We start from the raw sequence: 15,029 nt of genomic DNA, 5'->3' as shown, positions 1-15,029 counted from the left end.
TTGGGCAAGTTACTTAATCCCAATTGCCCTCCAAAAGGCAATAAATAAATAAATAAAATAATAGTAGAATTATTACATGTTAGCATGGTTTGTTTTGTTTTTTTAAGCTGTATTTTCCAAAACAAGAAAAAATTAGTGAGAAGTATGGCAGTGTTTTACATTTTTGCCTATCTCTTTAGTTTCTGGCTTAATAGTAGGCAACTGGATCTTCCTCTCTGTTTCTGCATTCAGGCTTTTATGACATGTTGTTTCAGATAAAGTATGTGAGGAAAATCCAGCTTCCTGCAGATATATAGTTGGAAGGGGGAGGAGTTTTTTTAATGGTGTTTTCAGATAATTAGGGATATTCTTTGTTACTACACCAAATCTGATCAAAGGGGTAGTTTTTTTAAAGGTTAGTTGCAATGAGGAATCTAAAACTGAATCAATGACCTCCTTTTCGAAGAATGTTACAATAAAATCCATTGGTTGGATCTTGCACTTTAAATGGATCTTTTACCCATAATTTTGTAACATTGTGAATTGATTGTTTGGAAAATACTGGTTCAGTGAGTTATGCAGATCTTCCAAATGCTGACACAGTTCATCATACTGTACCAAAAAATTACATCAGTAACATCACCAGCATTCTCATCAGAAAATCGTTTAAGAATCAGGAATTTGTCAAGCTCATGGTGGCAGGTTATAAGTACAATTTTCCAGATGAGATATTAATAGTTTTTGCATTTGCAGCTAGATCTTTAATTCACAGGTCACAGGCCTTTGGAAAATACCACTGTATTCTCATGAGTGAATGAGAGGGGAAAAGGAAAATAACATCTTTCTGTTACTATGAAAATAGTTTTGATACTGCAGAATCTTTTGAAATGTCCATAAGACCACATTCATTAACCTTTGGTATAGTGGATTTGATGGGGTACCTGGGGTCTAAATCAATTTGTAATAACATCAGTCTGTAAAATCAATTTGTAAAACCAGTAAATCACGTTTCCCTTTCCCAGCCTCAAACCCTGCCCCTTCCCCCTATGTGCACTCTTGCCTAGGCAACAACTTGTGACTCCTTTGTCCTAGCTTAATCTCCTCCTGTCTTCTCTGGTCTGGCCCAAATCTCATCTCCAAGTTAAACTATCTATGCACTGAAGTCACAAGTTCCTCTCAGTCAGCCCTAACTTTTATCTATGCACTGAAGTACCTTACATCCATCCGGTCAGCCCTGACAATGGCAGCCCTACCCTTTAAAAATAAAAGCCTGTACCCCTCTCACTTGCAGGTCCCCTAAGGACCCTTGCCGGCTGCAAAGCATAAAATAAACTTTTTCAACTCTTACTCCAATTAAGCCTGAGACTTTGAATTCTTTCCAGACGCTATTTCAGGTTTTCTGGTCTTAGATATGATCAGAGTTCCTGCTGAACCTAATAGCCATCCCTCATCAGATTGAGAGTCAGCCTCAGAAAGACCTGGGTTTAATTCCTCCTACTGCCTTGTTGGCTGTGTAACTTTAGGCAAGTAAGTTATTTAGTTTCTCAGTGTACCAGGAAACTCTCTTAAGTGGTTTTCCTGATTTCCTTAAAAACTCAAACATACCTCCTGCCTGAGGCCTTTTCCTTATTCCCCCTAGTTGCCAGTGTTTCCACCACAAAATTATCTTGTATGTATATGTATATGTTTATGTGAAAAGTAGAATAACTTGGTGGGTAGAGACTTGGCTTCCCTGTGCTCTAAGCAGCTGTCTAAAACTACTAAAAACAGAGAAAATGCTAACCTGCATGAGTAGAGCTTTTTTTCACCAGTGAATTCCCTAGAGCAGTGAAATAACAGGGCTAGTCCCGTTCCCTGTTCCTATACTTATATATGCATATAGGGTCTTACCCAATACAGGGTGTCCCTAAAGAACACATAGGAAATCTCCTTAAATATGAATATTTTCAAGAAATGAAAGGAATGAAATTTTCAACATTTTATTTGATTAGCATAAATGAGATTTCATAGGAAGACATAGGAAATCTCACTAATCAAGTTAATCTCATTAATATGGAAAATAGCCCCCAATGCCTAATGAAAGCTTTTATTCCACATGAAATTGTCATGGCTAAAATTTATGCTAATTAAATAAAGTGTTGTTGAAAATTTCATTCATTTCATTTCTTGAAAATATCCATAGTCAATGAAATTTCCTACAGGGACACCCTGTAGAATATAAACTCAAGGACAAGATTTATATCTCCTGCACCTAGCATAGTACCTAACACATAATAGGTGCTTAATAAATACTTCATGATTAATAAGTTGGAGAAGAATTGTGGATAGAATGGAGGGAATTTCCTCACTTGGAAACTACTTATACCAAGAGATCACAGGTCTGGAAAAAAGGAAAATTGGAGGGTTAAAAAATAAAGCAAAATTATTTCCTTTAAAGCGAATCTTTATTAATAGTTTCTTTCTTTGGGGACACATACACATGTGTATACATAGACAAACACAACTGGCTCATATTATAAAGCAAATAAAGGAAAGACCTAGTAGGATTGGCTTTGGAGGATGGCTCTGAAAGCTTCCCTTCTTGTCTGTGGTCTTTTCTTTATATCTATTGCCCTCTCCCTCTAACCATGACCTACTAGGATTGTTGTAAATGTGCTGTTTAGATTAAATAGATATATTTGAATTAAATAAGGAAGGAAAAATTTATACTTTTTTTTCCTCCTTTTCAGCTTTCTTTTGGATTGCCTGAAATCCCCAAGTAGCAAGATGGTGAGTTTCATAGATTCCTTAAGAAAGTTTTTCGTTTTGTTTACCTTTTAGCTTAAAGAGTTCAGATGCATTAAAATACTACTTCTAAAACTAGAGCCTTGAAACTAATTGTAGAATTATAGTCATCTTAGCACCTAAGGAGCCCAAATGGAACCTCAGATATTATCTAATTCAGTATGCTCAATCTTACTAGTCTTAGGTAATTATAATTAGTTTATTTGATAACTGCCTATGGTATATAATTGGGCTTTGGAGAGAGACTTCATGCTCTGTAACAGAGCTAGGATAGGAGTAGACAAAGTGGGTAGCAGACTAGGCTTGATACACAAGGAGTACTTTTTAATGTTGCTTGTTGTAAATGTGCATGTTTTTGTCAGAAAATTCCATTCTCCAAGGCATGTAGGCATTTTGTGCAAAGTTAAATTCCATGTGTTATTTCTGGTTATTTCAGAGCTTTGAGAGTTCCCTTCTATTTTCCCTTATTCTTTAAGGAACATTCATTTTAGCCATTTTTAGGATTTGGCTATTCTCTTATTTGGTATTTACTTAAATAATTATGGAACTTTTGTTTAACTAGGGGCCCTTCTTGTCACTTCTAGCCCAGAATATAACCTTTTCCACTTTAATCCTTTTGATTGGATTTTGTGACTCCACAAACCTTTGGCATGTTCCTGTCTTCTCTGTGGACAGAGTATTGAATATCCACAGTGCTTTCAACATAGCATGTTCTCTGGAATGGCATATGGTTTGTATATAGCTGATGTTTTCTATAGGGATAAAACTGGCAACTCTACTTATAGATTTTCATGAAAAGTCCTTAAAGAGAGGAAAAGTGAAAGGATGTGAATGTGTCAGGAATAGAGTGCTGTTAGGCAGTATCAGAAAGTTTTAAAAAGTAACATTTAAACTTTGTATAACTGTTTCAATTTTTCCTTAATTTTTCCCCTTTTTAGAATTAAAAAGCTACAAAATATCCTTTATTTATATTGTAACAGGTTGGGATAGAAAGAGGGAATTGGAGGGGCAGAAAATATAAGTAATAGTAAGTTATAGCAACTTTAATTGTTGAGTTTTTGTTTTGGCTCAGGTGATTCCAGAGTGGGCCCTGAAGGGGAGAAAGAATGACAATGGTACCTGTATACTTTGGGGGCCTTCTTCCTCTTTCAGGCTCTGGGGAAAAGAAGATGAAAAAAAATAGAGCGGTGACTGTATATTTAAAAGCGTAGTTATATTCCCCAAGTAAAAGAAGTTGGTCAGGAAACATTAAGCATCTGTGGTATGCCAGGCACTTTAAGAGAGAAGCTGAAAACAGTTCTGCTCTTAAGGAGCTCATAGTCTAATGGAGAAAGAAACTTTCAAACAATCCTATACGAAAAGGAGAAATAAAGGATCAATCAGAGGTAATCAGCAGAGGGCAGGCACTAGTATTAAGGATAATTGGAAAAGTCTTCTTGTAGAAGGTGGGGTCTTTAGCTGGGACTTGAAGGAAGCCAGGAAGCACAGATGAAGAGAGAGAGAGTTCTAGGAATGAGAGTTAATGAGAATGCCCAGGGCCCGGTAGAGGAGGTATCTTTGAGGAACATTGGGAGGCCAGCTCATCAGATCCTGGAGTACGTGGGGTAGAGGAGCAAAGAGTAAGAAGACTGGAAACGTAACAGAGGGACAGGTTATGAAGGGGTTTGAACTTTAAACCCAGGATTGTGCATTTGATCTTGGAGTCTGTAATAGGAAGCCACTGGAATTTATTGAATAGAGGAATAATGTGGTCGGATCAGTGCTTTAAGAAGATCAATTTGACAGCTAAGTGGAGGATGGAATGGAGTAGGGAGAGAACTGAGGCAGGGAGCACATATTGCAATGATCCAGGTATGATGTAGGGAAGACCCCTGTCAGAGGAGAGAAGGGGGCATATACAAAAGATTTGAGGGAGGTAGAATCAGCAGACAGCAGATTATATAGAGAGGATGAAAGAGAGTGAGGAATCCAGGATGATGCCTAGTTTGAGTGCCTGGGAGAATGGTGGTATTGCCATAGTAACAGGAAAGTTAGAAGGGCAGAAGGCTTGGAGGGAAAAGATAAGAAGTTCAGTTTTGGACATGTATTTAAGACGTCTAGGAGACAGCCAGTTTGTGAGGTCCAACTGGCAGTTAAAGATGAGAGTGTTTTGATATTAGGAGACAGCTTAGAGGTTGATAAGATAATATGAGAATCATTAGCATAGATAATAATTGAATCCCTGGGAGCTGATGAGATTACCAAACCAAATAGTGCAAAAAGGAGAGACAGAACTTTGGGGAACACTCCCAATTAGTGGATGTGACCTAGGTGAATATTCAGCAGAAAAGACTGAGAAGGAACAGTCCAACAGGACCCTTTGAAAGAATTGTTACATTCACTCATTATAGAGTATGATCTCAGAGATTTGGGAGAAGAGGGAGATTTAATTGCTACCACCTATATTGTAAATGGGGGATATTGCCAGAAAGAATCATATGCCTAGAATTTCTTAGGGCTATGTTTGAGGAATACCAATCCTACATTATTGTTCTTGGAGCATGAAGAGGTGATTGTGAGCCACATACTAGTCTTCTGTCCTCATCAGTGTTACTCCCAAAGAGTTTAATAATGCTTTTTATATGAATGATGTAGTCATTTACATTTATTTTCTTGTCAGATTAAAAAAAAAAGTTATCTACTTATTTTACTTTCTGGAGGCATTAAAACAGCTTATAGCTTTCCTTCTTTCTTTTTTTTTTGCTTTTTGGAGGAGGGAATGCAGGGCAATTGGGGTTAAGTGACTTGCCCAAGGTCACATAGCTAGTAAGTGTTAAGTGTCTGAGGTCAGATTTGAATTTAGGTCCTCCTTACCCCAGGGCCTCTGCTCTATTCACTGCCTCACCAACCCAACTTTCCTTATTTCTTAAACCTCTTTTGTTTGGGTTGGTTATTTCTGAAGCATTATTATGTAATTCTGTTCCCATTTGTATTGTCATCTGGGTTTTTTAGTTAAGTAATACAGTGCATAAACTCAGTTGGAGAAAACTTGATTTATTTTCATATTCTCTTTCCCTTTTTTAGTCTGTGACGTTGCACACAGATGTAGGTGACATTAAAATAGAAGTCTTCTGTGAGCGGACTCCCAACTCATGTGAAGTATGTATTGAAATAAATAATAACTTGACTCTCAACACTTTGGAGTTGGAGAACATGGGTTAAATCCTGTCACTGCCCCTTATACCACTTTGGTGACATTAGGCTAGTCACTTAACTTTCTGGGCTTCAGTTTCCTCATCTATAAAATGATGGGGTTGGACTAGATTAGCAGAGTCAAAATCAAATAGAAATGGATCCTAGACTGTATATTAATATAGAAAATAAAAAATTAATGTGATGCTGTTTTGTATTTGTGTTTATTTTGTTAAAAATTTCCTAATTACATCTTAATCTGGTTCTGGGCTGCAAGTTTGACACTTTTGAACTAGATGATGTCTACCATCCCTTCCATCACTAAATCCATGAGCCGACATGAAGGTTTAGAATTACTGTGAATCAAGGGGCTTTAGTTTTCATGTAGAAAATACGTAAGTGCCAGAACACTGGATTAATGATTTTGCAATGATTCTTTTTGTTTCTTTAATATCTTACTTTGTGTGTTTGTATTTAAGGGAATTCTGATGTTACCATTTAACATCATATGTGCATAATTGAGGACTTCATAAATCCCTTTTTATGATAAAATGATGTTATAGAGATTTCTGTTTGCTATCTTAACCAGTAGGTAGGTAGTAGCTTATCTACCACTTGGAAGGATCTTGAGGAATCAACTTCTCCTGATTATCAGTGAGTGAAGGAGAGCAGCATAAATGGCCACTGCTTGCTTCTAACACCCAGGTTCAGAATAAAGAATTGTGGAATTCTAGAATTGGAAGGGACCTTTTGGGGCATCTAGTCCAACTCATACACAAAAGGCATCTCACTGTGACACACCATAAGAAGTATTTTTTTACTTGTTGCTGTCAAGGGATACTAATCAGGACTGCCTTTTCAGATGTCAAAGGTGGAGCAAAGATGAAATGGACTTTTCAACTGTGGAAATGACTTGCATCATAGGATTTAAGAGCTGCAGGGATACTAGTGTCTCATTCAACAAATCTTAAACTTTCAGGTCTCAGGGACCCCTTTACATTCTTTGAAATTATCAAGGATCCATCTTGCTTAAGAGTTTCTGTTTATGTGGGTTATTGTCGATCAATATTTAATGAATTAGGAATTAAAACATCTTAGTATTATCAGGAAAATAGATTTAATATTAAGAACCTCCTGAAAGGGCATATGGGTTCCTAGTTGTTTCTGAACTACCCTTTGAGAACCACAGGCCTAATTTAGTCCCTTCATATAGAACAGGATCCTGAAATCTTGACTTCTGATATATTTTCTGTAGAAGACAGACAAATATAATTGTAATGTTGGATGAAAAAATATTTTGCCGTTTTTTCAGTTGCTTATTGACAAGAATTAAGGATTTATGAAGTACAGTTAGTATACATTTTAATGTCTGAAATGTACATTTTCAATTTATCAGCTGAAGTGTTTGAAGAATCAAGTATTTTTATTTAATTTTAAAAATGTCATTGCTATAGAATTTCCTAACTTTTATTTTCATATTCTCTAGAATTTCTTGGCTCTTTGTGCTAGTAATTACTACAATGGGTGTATATTTCACAGAAATATCAAGGGTTTCATGGTACAAACAGGAGATCCAACAGGTGAGTGCTTCCATCCATTCATAACTTTCTTCCTGGGGACACTGGGATGAAGGTGTAAAAGAAAAGTTATCCTAAGTGTAAAAGCTGGGATTTTTTGTATTATGCCTGTAGTATGTTATTAAAAAATTGTCAAAGAGTTCAGTAGGCATTGTTTTAGTAAAGTCTTTAAAGTGAATTATTCTTTTTTGTTACTTGAGTGATGTTTCATTTTCATTGATTAGTCCATATGCCACAATTTCATAAGGTGAGATCAACTATCTGGACATGTTAGTTTGCAGTCTGTTAAGATGGATCATTTTAAAAGCTTTAGGATCTTAATACCTCATTTTATTCCTCCTAAATATAACTTTCCCTTCCTCCTTTTTTCTTTTAAAAACTTGAGCCAAATATTACTAATTTTATTGTTCTCCAGGTTCTGGGAAAGGAGGAAACAGTATCTGGGGCAGGAAATTTGAAGATGAATACAGTGAATACCTTAAGGTATCTCTATTCCTCAGTATTCTTCTGATACATTATGTTTCTCTAGTTAAAACTAGTTAAACTAGTTAAAAATTGGAGACTTTGAAACTGAATTAGCTCATTAAATACAAGTTAGCGTGGTTTTGCAAGTATGGATTTTGGATGTTTTTGCATATTTAATGACTTAATGGTTGTAATTAAATTTATATAGGTTAGTACTTGACCTCTTCCTATAATTTAACCCTGAAATTTATTATTATTATATTGGGTAGGTAGGTGTTGTAGTGGACAGAGTCTTGGGCCTGGAGTCAGGAAGACTCATCTTCCTGAGTTCAAATCTGGCCTCAGACACTAGTTGTTGGACCCTGGACTTAGCCCTGTTTGCCTCAGTTTCCTCATCTGTAAAATGAGCTGGAGAAGGAAATGGCAAACCACCTTAGTATCTTTGCCAGGAAAACCCCAAATAGGGTCACAAAGAGTTGGATGGGATTGAAAAATGACTGAACATTTATTATACTTTTTGTTTATAGATAAAAAATTTATATTAGATTGGCACATCCTGGTGTTCCCATTTAAGCTCTGTAGTTATACTTAATATAGTATTTCATGCCAAGACTCTAAAGGACAGTGAGTTTAAGTGTATTTCAGTTGCTGCTAATTGGTATCTTGTTACAAAAAAAAGTAAATATATTCTGAGGCATGTATGGAAATGCTCTTTTTTGACATGAGTTCAAATTAAAAAACAAAATAAATATTTTGCCTAGATTACTTGAAACATTTACCCCTTTAAATTAGACTATACAAATCATTAAACACTATCTACTAGCTTAGGTAGAAACAGGATATTGAATTATTCCACTACATTAAGTAGTGTGTCTTATACTAGATCTTATAGAATTAAATTTTTTCTTATTATTCTACATCCAGTTCTTAGCATTTGATCATTTATTAAACTGATAGGATCACTCCTTCATGAGCCTCTTGTTAGTGGGTTCTGCTAGAAATAGTCACCACTGGGAGTTAACAGCTGCTTGAGAGGTATCCTCTTGTTGTTGGCAACTAATGGCTCTTCTTGTCTCCATTTCTTTCTATCTTTGTGCCCTGGGTAAGTCGCTTAATCTTAACTGCCCAGACAACCCTCATATGTGAAGTTTAGAAAGTTCAAGAGACATAATTTCTGTGTAGTCTTTTTATTCATGATAGCATTTTAGTAAAAGGTCAGTGGCACTCTTGAATGCCAAAGACAATCATGACCGAAGGCCCACAGCTTATATGCCCTTGGAAGATGGGTGTTCCTGAGGGTGGCAATCGGCTCTGATTGGTTAACAATTAATGAGAAAATAAATATTACAAGGAGGGGTGGCCCTATTCTAGTAAACTTTGACTATGTCATTTACTAACCCTCAGCTGTGGGCGTTCTATTCAAAGAATTTATTCCCAAAGCAAACCTGAGTAGAGCATAAATGACTGCTCTACCGCATTGGTGGTGGAGGGCGTTATTTGCCATGAACTGCCTGTACTGGTGAAATTACAGGTCTGATTTTTAAAACAAAGTCAGTTCATAAATATGAGCTATTATTAATACATTGAAACTTCATGGTAACATTCTTCTCCACTTTCATTCCATTAAACAATTTTTCATTATACTCTCTGCTTGCCCTTGACCCCATTAGCTTCCATCTCTTCTGGGAGATTGTCCCTTTAATTATCCTCTACCTAATTTTAGATTTTTTCTTGTTCATTGACTCTACCTAGACTACTTACAGACATGCCCAGATCTTCCCCATTTTTAAAAAAGCCTTCACTTGGCATCCCCTCCAGCATTTTTTCACATCTCTCTTCCCTTTCATAGCCAGATTTCAAGAAAAAGAGGCTTCTGCTCCTTATTTCTACTTTTGCTCCTCCTACTCACTTATTGACCCCTTTCATTCTGTTTCTGTCCTACCACTCAGCTGAAATTTGGGTCTCCAAAGTTGTCAACAATCTCTTCATTGCTAAACCCTATGGCTTTTCCTTAGCCTTCTTGACCTCACTCCAGCTTTTGATACTGCTGACAGGCCCCTCCTTCATCCTGTCCTTTCTTCTCCCTTGGTCTTTGTGACATTGCTGTGTCATGGTTCTTTTTCTCCCTGGAAGATAAAGGGGTCTTCTTTTAAGATTCCTCACCCGTGTTCCATGTGGGTGAAGCCCAGGTCTCTGTCCTGGGCCTTCACATCTTTTTTTTTCTATTCATTCTCTGTGAGATTTCATCAGCTCCTATGGATTCAACTGTCATCTCTATTTATATGATTCCCAGATCTGTATGTTCAGCCCTTATCTCTACTCACCTCCAGGCTTACATCTCTAAATGCCTGCTTGACAGCTCCACCTAGGTATCCCATAGGCATTTCAAAATCAGTATATCCAAAACAACTTATTTTCTATTTATTTTTTTTTTTTGCTTTTTGAAGGGGGAAGGCAGTTGGGGTTAAGTGACTTGCCCAAGGTCACATAGCTAGTAAGCGTTAAGTGTCTGAGGCCAGATTTGATCTCAGGTCCTCCTGACTCCAGGGCTGGTACTCTATTGATTGCACCACCTAACCATCCCCTCCAGAAATGCTCTCCTTTTCCACCTCTATTTCTTGATATCTCCATCCACCGTCAAGACTCAAATGAAGTGCCACCTTCTTCAAAAAGCTTTTCTTAATTATTTCAGTAGCTAATAACCCTCACTTCCATGGCCATTGTCCCTTGGCCAGACAATGTGTATTTATTCTGTACATGTCCTGTATTTACTTTGTTATGAACGTGTTATATCCCTGCAGCAGAAAATAAGTCCCTCAAGGGCAGAGACTTTTATACTTTTGTGGTTATATTCCTAGTGTTCAGTACCTGCTAGGCTTGGTGACTGATTATATAAGAAGATTCTTTGAGTTACTCAGTTAACACTGATATTCTCATCCACTTTTCAAAAATATCATTCTGTGATTATTATATATTATAGAATTTTAGAATTTTTTAGTCTCTTACCAAAGAAGAGTTCATTTAGTTCAATCCCCTTATTTTACAAGTGATAAAGATGAAGTAACTGAAACTCAAGATGGTGAGGGGATTTGCCTCTGTTTATATAGTTAGTTAATGGCAAAGCATGTTTATCTCAGGCCTAAATACAGAGCACTTCTTAATAAATATGATTAAATTGATGTTTTTGATGGTCTCTTAGCACAGTGTTCGAGGAGTTGTATCCATGGCTAATAATGGCCCAAACACCAATGGATCACAGTTCTTTATTACGTATGGCAAGCAGCCTCATTTGGACATGAAGTACACAGTGTTTGGAAAGTGAGTATTTTGGACACTTTTTTCGAGTTTCTTTTGAGTAAGGATATACTCGAATACTTAAAATACAGCATAAACCAGTACCACCATTTTCAAAGAGCCTCTTGTTGTTTACAAACTAGAGTATGAAGTTTTCATACCTATTGCTTGTAGTTGATCAAGATTATAAAAGTTTGGAGGTCTGAACTTTTGCCTCCTTAATCTATAGTAAGAAAGCGTATCAAAATTAAACCAATGGGTTTTTTTTGCTGTGTTTATACCTGAGTTGTGTCATATATACAAAAATATAAGGTGTGAGCTTACCCTCAAGGACCCTGAATCAGTCCAGAGAAAAGAAGTTATACACACATAATAAATTAATAACAAATTGAAATCAGTTTAAAAAACAAAACTCAGTAGTAGTTTATTACAGTAGTAGATGAGCTATCACAAGGAATGATGTGACTAATTGCCATAGGAATTATAATTGCTAGAAGATTTAAAAAACCATGAATCTATCATCCCAAAAGAGCTTTCATGAGCATTCTATTTTCTTTTAGGGTAATAGATGGCCTAGAGACTTTGGATGAACTAGAGAAGCTGCCAGTAAATGAAAAGACTTTTCGTCCTCTTAATGATGTACACATTAAGGATATTACCATTCATGCCAACCCATTTGCTCCGTAACTATAATGTATTGACCAAAATTTTATCAAACAGTGCAGGAAACACCTTGTTCTTGTTCACTGCTTCATTATGCCAGAGACTACATCTTTCTACTTGTTCACTAATAAGGACTTAAGACAATTTGCCCAAGGAGGGGCAGTATGGGCCCTTCAAGCCAACTCTGCAAAGTCTGTCTGCTATGAAATTATGGGAGGAAAAAATGCTGAGCCAGAACAGTACAACATACTTATTACTTTTCTGTCTTGCAAATATTTATGAGAACAATTCATACATGTATTACTGACTTCCTTCAAGGAAGTATGCTAAAGAAAATGTCTAGTTTTCGAAAGTGACATACTACAGAAAACGGTATCTTCCCACTTATAATAAAGTGTGATGTTGGATTTGTTACTTTTTAAAAAAAACAATAAAACATTTATAACTTGGAAAACGTTTTTATCTTTTTAAAAAATTTCTGAGCTTGTTATGAAACAGAAGTTGTTTACTTTTCTGGTAAAAGTCAATATTTGTGGAAACAGTATTTTAGAACTTTATTTTTCTTGAGAGTTTGGGTTTTTTTTTGGTCTGTGTTTCATTCAATAAACATTAAGTACCTACTATATGCTGGGCACTGTACTAAGCTTTATCTACACAAAAAAGAGTTTAAAAAAACCTGTCCTTGTCCTCAAGGACCTCACAATCCAATCAGGGAGACAACAAAGGAATATGTACAAATGAGCTATGTATGAGAAAAATTGGAATTAGAAGAGAGAAAACATTAGAATTAAGAGAGATTAAGGAAGGCTTCCTATAGAGGGAGGGATTTTAGTTGGGATTTAAAGGAAACCAGGAAAGTCAGTAGGCAGAGATGAGGAGGGAGAACATTCTAGGCATGGGGGACAGCCAGTGAAAATATCTGGAGTTGAGAGATGGAGTGTCTTGTTCCTGGAACTGATGATGGAAGGAGAGAACAGGCTTTGGGAGTTACTGCCTGTTTTTGAAAACTATTAGATTCTGTGGCTGCTATTGCTAATAATAAAAATGAAGAGGTTACCCATAAAGAGGGTTAGGGTTGCTCTGGAGACCCCAAAATACAAACACGTCGATTCAAGTCTTCTCTCAGCCAAAGAAAAGTAAAATTTATTAGAAGTTCACTTGTATTAGACACAGAGTAAGTCTGTACTAGGTCATTCTATGGCACTCTCACATACATGGAGGGAAGATGGGATGTTATATAGAAAGTTGTGGGAGGAATCCTGGAATGGTCTAGAGGAGGAGTTTGGGGAGGGTCTTCAGGAGAAGTCAGATGAGGTCAATGAATGATTAAGGGTGGGAAGTTGCTGGAGGCTACTTGGAGACTACAGAGGATGGTGGGCTAAGCCATTTCAAGGGTGGATTGATATTTTGATAGGCTCAAGGGTGGGAAGTAGACAATGGAGGGCTAGGCTAATAACTGAGGTCTGGCCCAGCCACAGTGTAAGGCTTATGGTCTCATGCAAATGCCTCATCAAATGGGATGATTTAATCAGAGTTCAGGGGAGGTTCCCAGAGCCTGTACCTCATTAGAACCACTGGATGGAAGAGTAGGTGGTGAGGAGTATGGTGTAAGGAGATTGGAAAGGTGGGGGTGAGGAAGGAGGTTATGAGTGACTTTAAATGCCAAACAGTATTTTATCCTGAAGGTCATTTGGAGCCAGTGGAGTTTATTGAGTAGAAGGATGAAAGGGTCAGACCTATACTTTAGGAAAATCACTTTAGTGGATGAACAGAAGATGGATTGGAGTGGGAAGATATTTCAGCTCCTTTTTTCATATTGTCTTCCTCCATTAGAATGTAGGTTCCTTGATACAAAGTGAAGTGAGCAGAACCAGGAGAACATTGTATACAGTAACAGCAATATTGTAAGATGAAGAGCTATGAATGACTTAGCTATTCTCAGCAATACAATGATTCAAGATAATCACAAAGGACTCATGATGAAGAATGCTGCTGGCATCCAGAGAAAGAACTAGAGGCTCAATGCAGATCAAGCATACTAGTTTCTCTTTTTTCAGGTTTTTTTCCCCATGGTTTTTCCCTTTTATTCTGATTATTTTTTCACACCATGTCTAATGTGGAAATATGCTTAATATGATTGTTTATGTGATGGGACCTGTACCCCCAAAAGGGAAAAGGCCATGTTTTTGAAAGGAACCCAGTCCCTGGCATCTCCAGGAGTCATCTGGCCCATGCCATTCCCACCTAGATACTAACTATTCCTTTTACTATCCCTTTCACTGTGACTCTCCAAAGGACTCTAGACTACTTAACCCCTTTCTTTGTCCTCACCTGGCCCACCCAGGCTATTTACCACTTCTTAATCCCATCTAGATCTTCTCCTCACCCTTTTTTTTTGTATATAAGTATCAGTCTTCTATGCAGATTCACTGGAAACTCCACCCGTTCCTATTGGTGTTACAATAAACTGCTTCCTTGACTGAAAGAAGGCTCGAGTGCTTGAATTCTTTCCAGGGGTCTCCTGGAAATCCCTGAGAATCTATTTCAGGGATTCTCAGTACCCCAAACTACAAAACATGTATAGCCTATATCAGATTGCTTGCTGTCTTGGGGAGAGGGGAGAGGAAAGAGGGAGGGAGAAAAAAATTTTGAACTCAAAATCTTACAAGAAATGAATGTTGAAAGCTATTTTTACATGTAATTGGAAAAAAATAAAATATCAAGTGGAAAAAAAACCCTGATGTCTGAATACTGACTGAAGCATACTCTTTTCTCTTTCTTTCACTTTCTCCCTTCCTCCCTTTCTTCCTTTCTAAGGCTTCTTGCACAAAATAGCTAATATGGAAATGTTTTACATGACTGCACATGTATAACCTATATCAGATTGCTTTCTAGGGGAGGGAGGAAGGGATGGAACTAGAACTCAAAACTTTAAAAAAGTGTTGTTTTTTACATTGGGAATATTGTAATTGGGGAAAAAAATACTCATGTAAATTCCTTGAGGGAAGGGACTGTCTGCTCTATTTGTATTTTCAATGACTAATGCTTACATGGTACATAATGAGCCCTTAATAAATGCTGATTGTTCTTGAAACC

At 36.9% G+C, this 15,029-nt stretch overlaps 1 protein-coding gene across 8 annotated transcripts in view; it reads left to right on the top strand.

Moving 5' to 3' along the window:
- PPIL3 (peptidylprolyl isomerase like 3) overlaps positions 1 to 15,029 on the top strand; it is a 16,396-nt gene extending 1,367 nt beyond the window's left edge. For 4 of the 8 annotated variants that reach the window (XM_069068746.1, XM_069068744.1, XM_069068743.1 and 1 more), the window contains 6 exons: positions 2,709 to 2,748; positions 5,827 to 5,901; positions 7,421 to 7,514; positions 7,927 to 7,994; positions 11,176 to 11,294; positions 11,831 to 12,387. In XM_069068746.1, the coding sequence (XP_068924847.1) occupies positions 2,709 to 2,748; positions 5,827 to 5,901; positions 7,421 to 7,514; positions 7,927 to 7,994; positions 11,176 to 11,294; positions 11,831 to 11,957 (523 nt within the window). In that variant the 3' untranslated portion in view covers positions 11,958 to 12,387. Of the gene's footprint in view, positions 1 to 2,708; positions 2,749 to 5,826; positions 5,902 to 7,420; positions 7,515 to 7,926; positions 7,995 to 11,175; positions 11,295 to 11,830; positions 12,388 to 13,766 lie in introns of those variants that run through there. The other 4 variants (XM_069068747.1, XM_069068750.1, XM_069068748.1 and 1 more) reach the window with 3 other exon arrangements.

The sequence above is a fragment of the Petaurus breviceps genome, unplaced genomic scaffold (genome assembly GCF_028583685.1).
Source record: "Petaurus breviceps papuanus isolate PSGF00001 unplaced genomic scaffold, PetGlider_PUasm1.0 90769, whole genome shotgun sequence".
NCBI classification, from domain to species: Eukaryota; Metazoa; Chordata; class Mammalia; order Diprotodontia; family Petauridae; genus Petaurus; species Petaurus breviceps.
The sequence above is the reverse complement of the archived record's forward strand: the minus strand, read 5'-3'. Positions and strand labels throughout refer to the sequence as shown.